This window comes from Crotalus tigris, unplaced genomic scaffold (genome assembly GCF_016545835.1).
Source record: "Crotalus tigris isolate CLP2741 ecotype Arizona unplaced genomic scaffold, ASM1654583v1 scf7180000018477.2129921, whole genome shotgun sequence".
Lineage (NCBI taxonomy): Eukaryota > Metazoa > Chordata > Lepidosauria > Squamata > Viperidae > Crotalus > Crotalus tigris.
The window spans coordinates 249,826-268,010 of NW_024097029.1; the positions used below are offsets into that span (position 1 = coordinate 249,826).

Consider the following 18,185-nt stretch of genomic DNA (forward strand, 5'->3'; position numbering starts at 1 on the left):
CAATCCATCTCTGGCAGCAATCCTTTGATGTCTCTGAAACCTGGCAGAGTCAAAGAGAGTATCCCACCAGTCTTTCCTTTCCTTTGCCTTTGCCCTGTTAAAAGTATGCTTGCCACTGATTGTGGAGTTTTGAGGGCAGCTGAAAACCTTTTTCGCTGTTTTACCAGTGGTTTGCCTTTATTGATATTCACAGTTCTAAAAAATCATTGCAGGCTCTCCAAAGGCAGAGCAGTGTTCCTGACCCAGGAGAGAGGGATTGCAATTCCCTCTCAAACAAAAGCTGCACGATCTGAACCTTGCACCTCTTCCTTTCTTCCCTATATCACCGGTGTATTATGAAGGAGAGCTCAATTACAAAAGTATAAAAGCTGAGAAGAAGGAGTACTTTTCAGCATGTGACCCAAATAGAATGAGATTTTACATCCATCCATCTATCTATCTATCTATCTATCTATCTATCTATCTATCTATCCATCCTTCCTTCCTTCCTTCCTTCCATCCATCCATCCATCCATCCATCCATCCATCCAGGGTCATGTGATTGCCACTACAACTTTCCCAGAGGGCTTTTGACAGGCTAAGTCAATGGGGGGAAGTGAGATTCACTTAACAAACACAAGATTCACTTAATGACTGTGTCCAAAAGGTCATAAAATTGAGCGTGACTCCTTTAAGGACCACATCATTTAGATTAGAAACAGAAGTTCCATTCTCAGTTGTGATCATAAGTCGAGGGCTACATGTATTTGTTGTGACAACCGAGTTCTGATTTTGGATCCTGAAGGACTGCTGTAAGAACAAAAGGCCCTTCTCTGTTTCCTTCCCTCCTCCCTGCCTCCCCCCCAGGCTGGGTCTTGGTGGAGGATGGACTCTGATGCTTTCCCCAATAATTCTTTCCTCCTTTAGTCTCCAGCACTGATGCTTTCCCCAATAATTCTTTCCTCCTTTAGTCTCCAGCACCACCTCTGTAGTGCCACTCAAAAGACAAGCCCAACACAGATTTTGGGTCCAACTCAATGAGTTTCATAGTTTGAGTTCAAGCACCCTTTAAAGCACGTTGGGTCCATTCAATTGCTTATGACAAGTCCCTAAGAACTTTTTAATCCTTTTCTAGCCTGAAGATAAAGAACCAATGAAATCATCAAAGCATGAGCACACCAATGAAATAATAAAATGTGGCCTGAAGCACAGTTTCTTTCAGTTTCTCATTTTTGCAAACATTGATTTATCTCACTTTTTCTTAAATTTTAGATATACTCCTTAACTTGAAAATTCACTTACATATTTGGAATATATGAACAACACTATTATATTATATATAAAAACTATTTTGTTTTATTAAATACAAAATCTTTATATTTGTTCCAATAATATGTACACTTTTTTCTGTGTATTTTATACTGTGCAGGATGCTAGACTTGTTATGATTCTTATCATCTTTTTACACATTGCTCTTTGAATATAGAAGTGTATTGCAAAATTTAGGTAAGTGAAAATTCCTTAAAGACAACATTAAGTAAACTCACTTTAAAATCCAAAGGAAACAAATGTGAACTCTCCACCCCCGTAGTTTCTCCCTTCTCATCTCATCTGCCTTGAATGTCATTCCTGCTCAGAACATTATCAACACGCACAAAATTGGCAAAAGGCAAAAAATAACTTCAAACTAGAAGGCACCTCTTAGGGAACTAGGAGTCAGCTACATCTAATAAACAACAGATGTAATTAACTTGGTTCTGTTTCTCTAAGCAATTAATCTGCACTTTTTAATAGCCTGATCCTAAAAAATGAAAATAAAGGCTCAGCATTGGGATTATAAGCTTCTCCAGCAACATAACCTTATTTATTCTTTATTCAATTGTAGAAAAACTAGGCCAATTCTAGCAGCATAATGTTTTTTAACCTTTTTTTAAAAACTGTCACTTCAACTGAATGTATGGATGTTTAGGATTGATCCCACCAATGACATAAAATACTGGACATCTTGTAAAGTTATCTTTCCCATTAAAAGACCTCTTTTCATACAGAGTATTTGGATGTGTTTATCACATCGGTATATCACTAAATCTTGTGTTTTATGATGGTTTTGTTATAAGAAAACACAAGACACAATATCATTACAAAAAACATAATCAAATTATTGCAACTAAAGTGATAATTCATTATAATCCTATTCAATTCCAGGTGTCATCAGCCCTCAAAAGCTCTCTGGAATGTTTTTTTTTCATTGCTTTTCAAATAAGCACAAAGTTCAGGAGAAAGCTGTGGGGCTACCATCAAGAAACACTGCCTTTGCGTCGCTACTGATCTCTCTCTTTTTTTTTTTACACAAGGGATACCCAGCGTTCCTAACTAGGAGGAGCATATTGAATGGATCCAGGCGACCTGGAGAAGGAAGTCATGCAGGTATCTGAGAGCCAAGTCACGAAAGCTTTCAAGGTTAAAGCCATCACTTTTATAGTATGCAGAAACCTCTTGAAAGCCAATGCAGGGCCTGCAGTTTGGATGATATATGGTTGCAGAAGACAGTGTATTCTTGCCAGCACACAGACAGTGTATTCTGGCCAATTACACTTTCTGAGTGGTCTTCAGAGGGACTCCCATGCAGAGAACACTGTGGCTGTTTATTCTGATGGTGATGAGGGTGTGAGTTATGGCTGCCAGATCCTCTCATTCGGGGCTGACCTGCTCTTTCAGGAAGTGTGTCTTTGCAAATTTTAAATGGCAAAAGATGAGTAATGACGGCTGTAGCCCTAAACACATTGAGAAGAGAGTAAATTGCATTGATGAATACAGTTGTGCCATTACCAAAAGCCATGTTGTATAATATAAAAAAAAATATTGTTCCATCTGATCAGACCTGCAGGGATGCTGGGGATGGAGGAATAGCAAGAGACTCAGACACTGGAAAAGTTGAAGGAAAATCTACACCTGTCAGTCCAAATAAAGCCATAGAGAACTCTACAAAGAATAAATCTCCAAAGAAAACCTCTAGCAGGAGTGAGGAGGTTCCCATTTCAGAAGAGCTTTTCAAAAAGATCTTCCCATCAGATCTGGTCCCTTAAGGTGGCTGGAAGTCAGGTAAGAAAAGAAATCCTTCCCCATAGAATTCAAAGTTGGAAATCAAGGAATTATTCAGCAAGATGCTGCAGATTAGAATTTACTTATTTACTTACTTACTTACTTACTTATTTACTTACTTACTTATGGTACTTTCCTTTTTGTATTTCTCTTTCAGAGAGAGGTTCTGGGCAGTAAGTTATTTTATGGACTGTTACTGGAGCTGGGGAATTTTGTTTTGGGTCTGTGGTATGAAACATTCTGGCTGTGAGTTTGAAGGATGAAATCACCCTCTTCCAAAGTTACTGCTTATTTCTTCTTTTTTTGCCTCTCAACTTCCCTCTATAGTTCTTTAGTCTTGATGAGCATGATTAAGGCTTGAACGCTTAATGAATCAGTGGCCTTCACCTGGGAGGGAGAAAGGAGGAATGGACCTTAGCACACACTTATTCCCTCCCAGTTATATTTTCCAGGCTACTGATAGAAAGAGAATTGCCACTTGCCTTCTTCCAAGTAAACAGGGCAGAGGGAGATTTTCATCGGAAAAAATCAACAGCATCTTCCTATGAGTTGTGGGTAGATAATAGTAGGGTTGTGGAGAAGGGTTAGGAGTGTCCTTGTAGGAGCCAAAAGCACCCAGCCCCCCCACCCATGTTCCATGGGTACATGCTCAGGCGCACCACATTTACAAGTGCTCATTCCTGATTGTTGTACACAACAGTGTATATTCCTGCCCTTCCAATCAAAATAAGTTGCTCAAAGTGGCTAAGAAATTATGTACATTATATGTCAGTGATGGCGAACCTTTTAGAGACTGAGTGCCCAAACTGCAACCCAAAACCCACTTATGCATCGACGGGTGCCGGGTGGGTGTAGCCCATTGGGTGGGTGTGGCCCATTGGGTGGGCGTGGCTGTGGTGGTAACAGCAGACTGGGTGGGACTAAAAAGTTCAATCAATCAATTCCAACTCTGCAAGATCTTTTTTTTCCCACAAGAAGTTGAAATTGACTGATTGAATCTTTTTTTTTTTTTTTGCACATGACAGTGGAGGCCTAAAGCAGTGATTCTCAACATTTCTAATGCCGTGACCCCATAATACAGTTCCCCATGTTGTGGTGACCCCCAAGTGGGTGTGGCCACCAATAAGAGGGAGTAGGACAGCTAGGGAAAAGGGAAAAAAATGGCGGACAGCATGGTTTGGTGACCCCCGTGAAATGGTCATTCGACCCCAAATGGGGTCCCGACCCACAGGTTGAGAACCACTGGCCTAAAGCGAAAAGATTTTATAAAACCCAGCTGAAGGCCTAGGACTGGAGCGACGGTGCGCGTGCCCACAGAGAGGGCTCTGAGTGCCGCCTCTGGCATCCGTGCCATAGGTTCGCCACAACTGTTATATGTGATGCAAAACTATGGTAATTAGCACAAGACTGTCTGATGAAAAACAGTACAGAATCAGGGGGGAAAAGATAATTTAGATGAAGGTGACTCTAACATTTTTAAAAAAATGGAATTTAAGCAGAAATGTTTCTAGAAGGGGACTTCACAGAAGAAGACACAAATAGAAGAAGTAACCCTAATCTCTTGAGGCAGAAAGTTCTTTCTTTAGGGCTCTGCAGAGAGCAGCTCCTCTCACTTGTCCCTTGAAACTATATATACACTGATTTCATGAGAAATAGATGTCAAGGATCAATATACGTGATCTGGAGAGAGGAAAGCAGAATCTTTGGCACTATATTTTAGCACTCCTTAGAACAGTTCATTCTCTTTTATACTTCAAATAAGGATTGTATCACTGCTATTAAGTTCAATACAATATTATCTCTCAGTTGCAATAACACTGCACTGCAGAGGAAATTGATTTTTTTTATCTGTCTGTTTGTCTGTCTGTCTGCCAGAATTTAGAAGGCTAATTCAGTGACCAAATTGAAAATACCAGAGGTAAATAATATCTGATCCTTCGTTCCATCTGTATCTGATTCTGTAAAGTTGGAAGACAGTGTGTAGAAGGTGAAGATGGAGATGAAGATAGACTTTCCATAATGCCCAAAGGATGAAAATTCAGTTATATGCTGAGGTAGAAATGTGGCTTTACTTTATAAGTTAATAAAAAGAAAGGAAGAATTGTTAAAAGGAACCTCTCATAAGCAATTACATTTACTTTGCATTTTATTTCAGTGTTTTTCTATTGCCTTCTAGCAGTGAATTCCATATAATTGGTGAAGGGTGGAAGATAAAGGGCTTGAATCTTAAGCAGTGTACTTATCTACCAGAATTGTCACAAAATATTTGCATTTTGATCATAAAATAAATCTTGGAGTTTTTTTTTAAATAAAACAAGTTTTATTCGTATACTTTTCCGTAAATCAAATGGTCTATTTTCCAAATTATGTTGATTTGATTGTGGTATTTGAAATAAATATGCCTATTTACTTGTTAATAAGCCCTATCAAATGTTTATGGGCTTACACTCAGAATAGAATGCTTAGGAGTGCAGCCTTAGGCAGCAAAGTGAAAATTTTCATCATTTATTGGGCCATTTAGCAGTGAAATTCAACAAGTTTATCAGTTCTTTTTTTAACAGAGCAGGTACTTCAGTTACTGATAAAGAGTCATCTCAGTAATTGCCATTTGCCTTCAAAGTGTGGCATGATGTGGCATAGTCTTAAAGATATAAATACAAGCATTCCAATGATCATCACTTTTTTTCATTGATCATTTCAATTGTCACGCAATGTGGTTTTCCTGATCGATATTTGTGAGGGTTCATTGGTTTGACCCCATCAAACTTCATAACATCTTATTATTCTTTGTCATTTATGCCTTATACCAAGGATCCCCAACCCCCCCGGTCTGTGGACTTGTACCAGGCCGCAGCATGCCAACAGCCAGTCCGCACAAACAAGCAAAGCCCCATCTGTGGGATGCAGGCAGCACACAAAACCATGCACATTCCAGTCCATGGAAAAATCTTTCTCCACAGAACCGGTCCCAAAAGATTGGGGACCTCTGCATTATACCATACTAAAGAGTCTAGTATGGCATCAAAGATGGTGATCTGAGTCTTTTGAAACATAAATATCATTTTACAGGAATGTATTCAGAAAATCAGACAGGTCTAAATTGGGTTATGTAAAATTGTGGTATGCTTTTATATTATTCAGCACACAATTAACTGTGTAAAGGGATCTCTAGGTAGTAAAGATGGGACAAAAATTATGAATTATAATGAATAATTATATATATCTGTTATATAAAAGAATTCACAAACCAGCATGACTAAGACATTCTACTAACATTTATAAAAACTAAAATAGCAGAATCTGCTAAAGTGCATTTTACATTTTAATATTTCTAAGGTTATAATATCAGTTTGGTTAACTTGATGTCTGGAAGACCATGGAAGCATGAACATTAAGAAAGGAAACACACATATGACTCCTCTCCAAATTGTGTCCTTCTATAATAAACAGAAGGCAAACTAGTCAATGCTGAATGGAAACAGCAAAGTAGACAAGATGAACCAAAGTGAATTGGAATTATAATAATCTCAGTCTGATGTACTGACAAAGAATTAGAGGAAGTGCAAACATTTTTTTCATTTCTTTGATTTAGGACCACCTGACTCCGAATGTAGCTCAGAATTGAACAAAGAAAATGAAACACAATACCATTAAAAAATGGTACCTAAATAAAAATACCTAAATAAATAACATGGATAAAAAGCAAGGTGGCAAATCTAGCCAACACAGTACTCCTAACAGGCTCCAACCATTTTAGCTTAAAGCCTGGGAGTGGAGGTAGATCTTCAGCTCCTCTTGAATGTTATCAGTGTGGGAGGATAGTTCCCACTGTGAGGTCCTTGGTGCTCTCTGAGATTGGTTGTTTTCTTGAAAATGTTTCGTTACCAAAATAGGTTAGCATCATCAAGCACTGATAATGTAATTTAGTTTGGTAATGAAATGTCTTCAAGAAAACAATCAAACTCAAGGAACAACATGGATCCCATGAGCTACAACTATTATCTTCTATGGTTCCCATTGCAGGAAGAATTTCATTCTAGAAGGCAAGCACCTTCTTTCCTAATGTATCCTGGTCTCTTGGCCTTATCCCCAGATCTCCCTTGTCTCCTACAGATGTTGTCCACTGTAACTTAAATTAACAGGACTGTATGGTTTTCTTTGTCTTAGGCATTATTCAGTTTAATGATAAAGCCCATGAAACACCAAAAAGAATTAGCCTGTGGTCATCTAACTGAATGGACATATAGGCCACTTAGTCACAATCTTTCTGAATTATTTAATTTTAAGTCAAGACAATCATTTTTAAATGTTTATCTGTAGATACAAATTTGTAGATACAAATCAGCAAATGATATGCACATCATGTGCAGATGTCTTCTTTTATCCTCTGTTTTGATATTAATTTTTGTCTCACTTCACTGTATGTCCAAGGCCATCTTACATTCCATGCTCTTGCCTTACTATTGGCTCATCACAACTGGCAAAGCTGAATTGGCAAAAAAGCAAATTAGGGACGACTGAAGCAGGGGAAAAACAATGGAGGCAAGAGGTGATAAAGTCGGCTTTCTGTTAAATTTTATAGCTCAGATCTTACATGATAGGACAAACAAGAGCTGGATTTTGCAACTCTGCATATTGGTAACAGAAGTTATTTAATTATTTATTGCATATATTTCTGTACTGCCCAGTTCCCAAGACTCCAGGTGATTTAAAAAAAAAAACAAAGGAAAAAAATTGGTACAACCCAAAACCAATAGCCATGATAAACAAATCAAATTTTTGTGGCCACAGAGGATGAAATCACTAAGACCATTCAATTCAACTCTTTGGTCAGTGCAGGAATTCAAATGCTGCTCATGAACATATCCAACAATGGGGAACTAATAATCTTAAATTATTGACTCTGTTGTTGAACTTTTTATTTATTTATTTATTTATGAGACTTATATACCGCTTTAAGTGCAAGCACTCTCTAAGCGGTGTACACCAGTAAGCAATGTATATATATATATTTACATTGCCCCCAACAATCTGGGTCCTCATTTTACCTATCCCGGAAGGATGGAAGGCTGAGTCAACCCTGAGCCGGTGAGATTTGAACCGCTGACCTGCTGAACACAGTCAGCTAAAGTGGCCTGCAGTACTGCACTCTAACTGCTGCGCCACCTCGGCGTGTTTAAAAACACTTGTTCTAAAATTCCATTTGTCTTCTAGTAACAATTCATTTTCCTAGAATAAGGGAGACTTTCTGTACAGTATTTTTAAGTATTTGAAGAACACTAACATTTCCTCCCTTAGTTTCCTCAGTCTTTCTTCATTGGAATTAACTTTAATTTCCTGATCAGCCTCACTGCCCTTCTCTGAATTTGTCCTGGGTTGTCTAAATCCTTCTTTAAAATATGGTATGTAGAAGTGGACTTGGTACCTGAAGCGCTGAATAAATAAGTGCTGAATAAAATAGAAGTATTTCTTCCAGTGCTTTGAAAAGTCTGTTTCTAAACCTTCACTCTATTTATTCACCTTCGGTTTGCAGTACCCACTATTCCAAAATATATTTTACAGGTGCTGTTATCAGACAGGCATTTCTCAACTTATACTTGTGCATCTTAGTCCTATTTCCTAAATATATTGTTTTTTTTTGTTTGTACCTGTCTGTGTTAAAAAAAGTTTTCACAGCTCATATTTCTAATCTATTCCAAATTTCACTTGTATTCTAGAGTACTTGATAATCTTATGTCATGTGAGAAGTATTTTTTTCTCAATCTCTTCATATGTCATTAAAATGCTGAATAGTGCAGAATGTGAGATTGAAAAAATTGCATCTTATTAAATATCTGACTTTATTTTTATGAGAAACCACTGATGAGAACCTATTAAGAATGACTTTTATGCCAGCTATTTATTCACTTTAATTGATATGCCATTCAAGTCATGATTAAATAGCTTGTTAATTTTAATATTGTGGGATACTTTATCAAATGTTTTGGTGAAATTAAGATATATTATGTATGCAGCATTCCTGCGGTTTCTTAAATAAGGCCAGTCTGGCAAGGCTTTTCCTTGATAGAAGTGTGATGATTTGCCTTGTTTTCTGTGAATAAACTGATCTTTTATGATCTGCTCTAGAGTTTTCCAGATATTGTAGTACACTGAATGACTCTAATTCCTCTCTGGATTCTCTCTTTATTTTGAAGATGGGGACACTTGTTTTCCATCTGTCATCTGGCAGTTCATCTAATCACTAGTGGTCCTCCAAGAGAAAATATAAAAATGTGTTCTTTTTCAGAATTTGAATTGTGATTAAAGTAAATCCCAAATCATGTTTGTTCAAACATTGCACATAATATTATCAGTAGCACGATCTTTGAAAAGTGTGTTCTACATTAAAATGTACAACGAAAGAAAAGGAGAGGAGAAATAAAGTAAAAAAATGTTTAAAAATAATTATATTCTAAGCCTATTTCAGTTCTTTTGATAGATTAGCCATTTGGAATAAAGTAAGGAAAAAATATTAACTTGTCTGTTTTCAATAACTATATCATAAGGCTTTATTTTCATAAAGCTGTTGTACCTATCCCGGTATTTTATTCCTTTTAAAAAAAAATATTCCAATGTATTAACATTAACACTTTAAAAAACATTTTAAATAACTCTTCATAATATTAACAGTGAATATAATTACACAAAGCATGCATTAGCTTTTCACAGCAGGAACTATTTTTTTTTAAACAAGTCTGCACTCAGTTTTTATAATTCATCCTAGTCACAAACATCTCAGGCTAGTCAAGTGATCCTCTCTGAACCTCAGAAAGTCTGCTAATTGCTACTGGTGACAGGTGAGAGATTCTTCACGATTAATTATAATGCATGCTCAAATGATTCACAGAACATGTGAATTCAAATCATCTGCATATGGATCTAAGAGAATTTTTTTTTAAATGTTTGCTACTAACATGCACATAGTGAGAGTGAAAAAAACACTAACACAACCAAAAGCATAAAGTGATAGGCATGATGGCTTTATTCAGAATTGTGGGGCTAAACCATAGACCATGAATATGGCATCTTCAAAATATTTTTCAATTTCAGTTTTCTTTTCATTCTTTTTTTTTTTTTGGTTGCCCAAACCTGATTTTGCCCTTCAATTTATCAATCACATTGCTAAATAAGGAAGAAAAAAAAAAAACTATTTGAAAGAGAAATCATTAAAATAAATTTAATCTCAACAGTTAACATGGGATATTCAATTTTACACTGGAATAAAATTGGATATAAATACCTCCTGCTCTTACCAGTGGGTGGTGTTATTCCATGTATTAAGGTATGAAGCAGACAAGAAAAAGACAAATCTTTCATAAGTACAACATATAAAAGACAGTTGGTACAACAACCTTGCATTAAAATTCACCTGATCATTTTTCTAAAAAGATGGAATTTCACGAGCATAAGAAATACCCTACAATGTTTTCCCAAAGTAAGACCTACCCCAAAATAAGCCCTAGCTTGAGTTTTGGGGGTGGGCCTAATAATAAATCCTACCCCACAAATGAGCTCTAGTTTTGGGTGAGGCACACACCTAAAAATCAAGCTAGGTTGGGGGTGAGGGGTGGGTGGAGCTAGACCTCCCGTGGATTGACATTTACCTAGCCTTGCTGGCCCACTTCTTCTGCAGCGTCTCCCAGCTTGCATTTTGCAGTCAGAGGTCTTTCCAGAAAGGCATCTGATTGTGAAATGCAGGCCGAGCTCCATTCTCAGCTGCAGAAGGAAGCTGTTCCTTTGGCTGCAGAAGTGGGCTGGCTGGGCGGGGCTGTCGGTGCTATCGCCATGAGGTGAGTGGAAAAGACCCACTGAAAATAAGACCTTGTGCCTCTTTTGGAAGCAAAAAATAAAATAAAAAATAAGACTGAGTCTTATTTTTGGGGAAACACAGTATTACAAAATGTTGCTGAATTATGTTTACTGCTGCATTTGGATTTGAAGCAGAAATCTCATACCTTTTCACTTACATGCAATAGCAACTAGAGTGGTTAACTGACATTCACCAAGTGTACTGATGAATATGAAATGAGAAGCCATTTAAGATTGCTTTTCAATACACCAAATCTTACACCTTGTACTATTCAGCTGAACAATATTAAGTGATTCAGCAATATTAATTGAAATAACCACATATGCCACTTCTTTTAAGGAATGCCAAACATGGCTTTGATAGAGATGAGTCAGTTATTTGATAACCTCACAAATGATAGATTGGTTTCAGACCAAGTCAAATAACATCTTCCAAGTTTTGTCCAACCATTTCCTGACAGCTTTGATAGTTGTTCCTAATGAAATACTTCATTTACAGATACAGGTAGCCCTCGACTTACAACAGTTTGTTTAGTGACTGTTTGGAGTTATAAAGGCACCGAAAAAAGTGACTTATGACTGTTTTACACACTTATGACCATTGCAGCATTCCCCGTGGTCACATGATCAAAATTCGGAATGCTTGGCAACTGACTCATATTTATGATGGTTGCAGTGTCCCGGGTTCACGTGATCACCTTTTGCATCCTTCTGACAAGCAAAGTCAATGGGGAAGCCAGATTCACTCAACTGCAGTGATTCAGTGAACAATTGTGGCAAGAAAGGTCCTAACAGCTTAACAACTGTCTTGCTTAGCAACAGAAATGTTGGGCTCAATTGTGGTCATAAGTTGAGGACTACCTGTATTTTAATAATTCTGATCACTTGAATGTTTGCAGTAACAATGAATTCCGCTCATTTTACATGTCTACATTTCGCTGTTTTCAATACACCTTTTCTCAAGTGTAAAGTAGGCATATATTAACCATTACAGAAACTAGACTAAATTAGGATGTTTTCTGACAAAGACTGTTTTTGATGTTGATTTTTCCTGATTTGGGATATTTACTGTTGCTTTCATATTAACAGCACAAGTTAAAAAAAGACACTATAGATTAAAAAAAAATCCTTTTGATGTTTTTCTTCCCTTTTCACAAAATCAGCCGTTCCATTAGCTGCGTTAGGGATTCAAAAATCAAGCATAGTGAATGAAACACAACACCTCCCTCAAAGTAATTTGTATATCTGCTGCTGAATTCAAGTTTTTTTTTTCTTTCAGTTTACTGGCCCATCTTCTAAAATATTTTATTTCCTTGAATGGTACCTGCAGACAGACATGCAGGCTGTTTTTAGGTGGTAAGTTTAGGAGGAAGATGTTGGCTGTGCAGTATTTTGGTTCTGATTCCCAGAAGGTGCCGCTGAAAAAAACAGCACCTCTGGGTAGCTCCTTAATCTTGCAGTGACTCAGGATTGCACATCAGCCTTTTGCGCTTCCTGTGCAGTCCCAAGAAATATATGCTGTTGCTTTGAAAGCTTGCAGACAACTGTTACGCTTATTGTATGCTCCTGGGACTTCTAAAGAACCTTTTGGAATCAAATCTGAAGTACTGAGCAGTTCCAAGAGTTCCATGAAGCTATTTCTGTTTATGGTTCACGATAACATACAACTGCAATATCTTCCACGCGGTCTTGCTTAAACCGATTTTTGTTGCAGTGTTTTTATAGCTTCAATGGCAGGAGTCAGTCCTGTACTCTTAATGGTGCAAGGTCTTGTAGGAGATTGGGCTTTTCTTGGAGAAAGCGAACTGTGAGCCTGCATTCCCACAATGAGGGAAATGGTGGCTTTTGATCATAGCAGATTATTAGATCAAAGGCGAGACCAGGGCCATTAAAATACATGTGAGCCATTATTCTGTATCAAGATCAATGTATTAGTTGCAGTTTGAAATGCAATTTTCAACACAGGAATTAAAGTTTGTCTGATGGGGTTTGGAAGCTGTATGGCAAACAGCTTTGGAAACCTGCCTCAATTTCAGAAATGGTTGTTGTAAAAAAAAAAAAGTAACAAATGGCTTTGTTTTGTGAAAAATATGGGCATGGCTTCCCTCAACTATTTATTTATTTATTTTATTTAAACTAGAATGCAACTGTTTTATCAGGGATCCTTGGTGCTCTCTGAGCTTAGCTGTTTTCTTGCAGACCCAAACTAGATAACATTATCGGTGCTAGATTACAAGCTCAGAGAGCACCAAGGACCTCTCATTTTATCCCTGAGCTACAAATATTCTCCTTTTATTGCTAACTATTTTATATCATTTTGATGGATCCAAATCTTGACTGGATGGATCGATTTTACTGCAGCGAAATCCTTTAGTACTTGGCATTTGGATCAGATTTAAAACAGGTTAATTTATTATTAAACTATATATTTTATGAACATCCTCTGCTCGGTGGAATATTTGATTTTACTGAACAGAATCCTTGAACGTGACAGTTGAAAGCATAAGAACATTGGAGCATGTTAGATATTTTTCTGCCTGTTTTTTAAAATTAAAATAACATGTGTATATTTTTGTGTATTTATACACTCCTAGCGGATACTTTGGAAAAACAGCTGAGTGCACATTGTGTTCCTGAATGAACAAAAAGAAAGAATTAACTTCTCACTTTGGGATTCTTCTTTCAACAGCTGCTTTTGAGTTTGCTTTTCCATTGAAAAAAAGAAAAGGACATATGTAATTACAAATTATATGGTATATTTTGATCTTTAAGCATCTCCCTTAAGGCATATGGATAGTCATATGGTATGTCCATCATCCATGGAACACATTTTGATGCTTACGGTGTATGGTTATGTTTCTTTCAGCAAAAAAACTGCAGTTACCATTTTATGTACAAGGCTTGATTTGTAAGCAATTCTACAATAATTGCTCATGCAATCTTTATCAAGAGATGTTGTATACAACTGACATTTGAAGTGGTACAGGTTACTTCTTACAGTTAAAACTGGCCATTTTCCAAAGCATTATACTACAGTGTTTTGATATTTATTTATTAAAACTATGTATATGGCCGGCCATCTCCCAATACAACTTGTGAGGAGGGGCTAAGAGAACATAAAACAATAGAAAACAATATTAACAAAGAATTAAGGGTGGTTAGATTTAGAAATAAAGCTTTCTACTAGCAGTTGGTGTGGTTCCCTTCCTTATCCATTTGGGTATATGTTTGTGTGCATTAGTTGCTAAACACATATGTATATGTTTGTGTGCATTAATTGCTAAAAGCAAATGTACATACCATGTTCATGTCAATGCCATTGGTGTACGTCCATGCATGCTGGAAATATTCTTCGAGCCGCTGCCTCAGTGGGTTGGGAATCTGATGAAAGCGAATGAACTCTTTCACGCGTAGCATCTGCATGTGATACCGTGCCGTTCCAGAATATAATCTTTGGATTATTGCGGATACATTTCCAAAAATGCTTGCATACATTAATGCTGGGTTAAAATAAAACAAGCAAACAAGTGGTTGGCTAATATCATTGTACCCATACAAAATTATTTACATATCTTAAAATATTTGTAATACAATAGTTTTCGAAAACCCCACATCTTACAGAGGAGGCAACTGAAAGGGATATATGCCTCTTGGCACTTACATTGTCCCAATTAAGTACACAACCTTGGCCACTTGTCCAGGTGCCACATAGAGGCACGGGATCATGCATCATGGAATGAAAACTTAATGCACCATTCCTAAAAATATGCAAGGTAGGAGAACTACCCAAAGTTGTTTACAGTTACTCGATGAATCACTCTAACCTGATGGGATGATTCCTGCAAAGCTGCAATTTACAGTACTTCTGACATGTTCCTAACATGCATTATCCCGATATGCTATTTGGTACTGCATCAAATTGTATTTTCCCAATAAAAAACATCAATTTTCCTACAAATATGTGCCAAAGAGTATCGTTATTTGGCTGTCTTATGTCAACCACCGTGTTCTGCTTTCTTTTCTCCTGGCATGTCTTGGCATAGCATAGTCCTGCCCTATTATGTCAATTACACAAATACAGGCTGGCTAACTTGTCTCACCAGTGAATGAAGATGGACTGTAATATTGCCCTGATTTAGTTTTTAACAGTTTAATGATGAAATAAGTCATATGAGAGCCCAAAGAACATTAAGTATTTAAAACAGTTGGTCAGAAGAGAAGTTTGGCTTTTCATTGGACTGCATCCAACATCATAACAGAATAACAGAGTTGGAAGGAAGCTTGGAGGTCTTATATCATTTCAGACAAATGGTTGTCCAATCTCTTCTTTAAAACCTCCAGTGTTGGAGCATTCGCAACGTCTGGAGGCAAGTCATTCCACTGATTAATTGTTCTGTCAGGAAATTTCTCCTTAGTCCTAGGTTGCTTCTCCTCTTGGTTAGTTTCCATCCATTGCTTCTTGTCTTGCCTTCTGGTGCTTTGGAAAATAGGTTGACCCCCTCTTCTCTATGGCAGTCCCTTAGATTTGGAACACTGCTATCATGTCACCTCTACTCCTTCTTTTCATTAAACAAGAGATACCCAATTTCTGCAACAATTCTTTATATGCTTCAGCCTCCAGTTCCCTAATCATCTACTGCTCTTCTCTGTACTCTTTTGCTGTGCAAGTGAACTTTCCTTTAATTGCCCTCAACTCTGCTTCAGAGGAGTCTCCTAAATGGAGTGGATTTGGGAGTAGTTAGAGCAAGATGACTCCTGTATAAACAGTCTCCAATAGATCTAAGCTGCTGAAATATTAGAAGACTGGAGCAAAGACTATTCTGTATTCTCAGCTCATACAATTTCCCTACAAAATATTTTGGGCTCCGTTCCTGCCATCACGTATATCTGATAACCTGGAGGTTTTTACATGCTAATCGGTAAACATAACCATTGTTTATTCCAATCATCCACTTGCCCAAGCTTGCATGACCACAAACAGCAAGAAATATGCCAGGCTAAAATATTGTACTACAAACATTGTACTGCATTAAGTGGACTTGAACATAGACTTGAGCACATACTCATAGCACTGAGTTAGTTTCACCAGACTGACATCTAACTTTACCTTTAAAGCACTTAATGTTACTTGGATTATACATGTACTTAAAATGCCCAAGAAGAGCTAAACAGAAAAGCACATAAAGGGGGCATGAAGTCATAAAGAAAGCATTCAATGCTATGATTGTGGAAAGTTCTTTTTTAGTCTCCTGTAGACTTCTCCACAATTGGTTTGGATAAAGGTGACGAAAAAATGTGGCAAGTATATATAAAACAGAACATCACTTTGCAATATTACAATAATTCTATGATGCGCCACTGCTGAGGCAACAAATTTTGGGACTGAACCATTTGTCTTGTCTTTTTAAAACACACTCCAGTTTAATTGATATTTATAACTGTTTATCATTATTTTTAGATCAGGGTGACAAACTTATTTTTGGCTTGCTATCCCCTGATCAAGGGCAATTGCGGAATAATCAAACTTTTTATAACATTACTTAATGTTAGTCCCCTAAAACACAAAACAGAGATTGATGTAATATAATATTGGTCAGACTTAATTTGTCTCTAAATCCTCACAAAAAGTTTTGGGAGGTGTCCATATTTAGGGAGTGCAAGGAGTACCATACGTACTTTTAAACTGCCTCCCAAGGTCCTTGCCAGGCATGAACAACCAAATCCACGTGTGTAGAGTTGAAACTAGCTATCTCACCACAGGGCAACTCTGGGAGACTTACAATTTAAGAATCATTGTGTTGGAAGGATTGATTTAGGCCATTGAGACCAACTTCACTGTAGACATTCAAATTAAAACGCCTATCCAACAGATGATTGTCTAGGTTCTACATGGACACATCTAGTGAAGACAACTTCATCGCCACTTTTAGACATCAGTGTTGAAACCTTTTACTAATATTAAATTGAAATCTGTTCTTTATTCTGTGTTATGCATACGGTTATCTTGATTTCATTTCTGTATGATATCATTTTGGGTATTTGCTATTACATCACCCTTTATTCTTCTCTAGGCTAAACATGACCAGATCCTTCGATCTTTCTTCTTATGATTAGTTTCTATCTCAAGTGATCCTTGTGGCCTATCAGTAAATCTGTTAGTATGGAATAAAAAACTAGACATAATATTCATGGGGGCCTTACGACCTTGAAATAAATTGTAACTATTACTTCCCATGATTTGCAGAGAAACTCATTTTTGAAGCCATAATACATTGTTCAATTATATTGTTTGAATAAACTATTGTTCCAAGATGCTTTTCACTGTAATATTGCAAAGCTAAGCATTCCTACTTTCACTCTGTATTTGATCTGTTTCCTAAGTGAAGATTTTTATGTTTGCTTCTGTTAATGTTATTTAGTATTTTCAGCCCTTTTCTCTAAGCTAGGGAAAACATTTTTTACAGTCCCAGAAATTAATGCTGTGATATCCCAGTTGATATATCTCTCCATTTAATCAGTACCCTTTGAACAAATGTTAAGCTATCTATCTATCTATCTATCTATCTATCTATCTATCTATCTATCTATCTATCTATCTATCTATCTATCTGTAGGTCTTTGGTTATTCAGGTTCATATATGTCCACTTTATTATCATGCCATCCACCCTATACTTAACTGGTTTATTAATAGGTCAGGGTATTTTATCAAATGTTCAGGCAATGGTTTTCTTGTGATGCACTATGGAAGTGAAAGTAGATTTTTAAGAAATGGGATAGAAAAAGTATTGATGCTTTTGGACTGTGGTGCTACAGAAGACTTCTGAGAAGGTCATGGATAGCCAAGAAAACAATAATTGAACAAATCAATCAGGGTTCTCACTCAGGTAGGTACAGATGACCAAGGTCAATTATTATACTTTGGACACATATGCAAAGAACTAGATCTCTCAATAAGTCCACTCTTCTGGGAAAGGTGAAAGAAAAGAGCAGAAAAAACAAACTAGCAAGGTGGATGGACTCAATTACAGCAATATTGCATGTCTGTTGGAAGATCTGAAAAACTAGTCTGGGGACAGATCATCCTGGAGAAAAGAAGGTGGTCATTAAGCATCAATGCTAACTTGATAACATAATCATTTTATTAAATGCTTTGATGAAATCAAATTATGTTGCATTTACAGCATTCCCACAATTTATTAAGAAAGTTAATCATAAAATTAATGTTAGTAGTTGCCTTATTTTTGAAAAATGTATG

At 36.9% G+C, this 18,185-nt stretch overlaps 1 protein-coding gene across 4 annotated transcripts in view; it reads right to left on the reverse strand.

Annotated features, from left to right (window-relative positions):
- The window catches only part of KCNH7 (potassium voltage-gated channel subfamily H member 7), a 327,609-nt gene that overhangs the window by 48,393 nt on the left and 261,031 nt on the right, over positions 1-18,185 (reverse strand). For all 4 annotated transcript variants that reach the window (XM_039352779.1, XM_039352780.1, XM_039352778.1 and 1 more), the window contains one exon: positions 14,230-14,429. In XM_039352779.1, the coding sequence (XP_039208713.1) occupies positions 14,230-14,429 (200 nt within the window). The remainder of the gene's footprint in view (positions 1-14,229; positions 14,430-18,185) is intronic.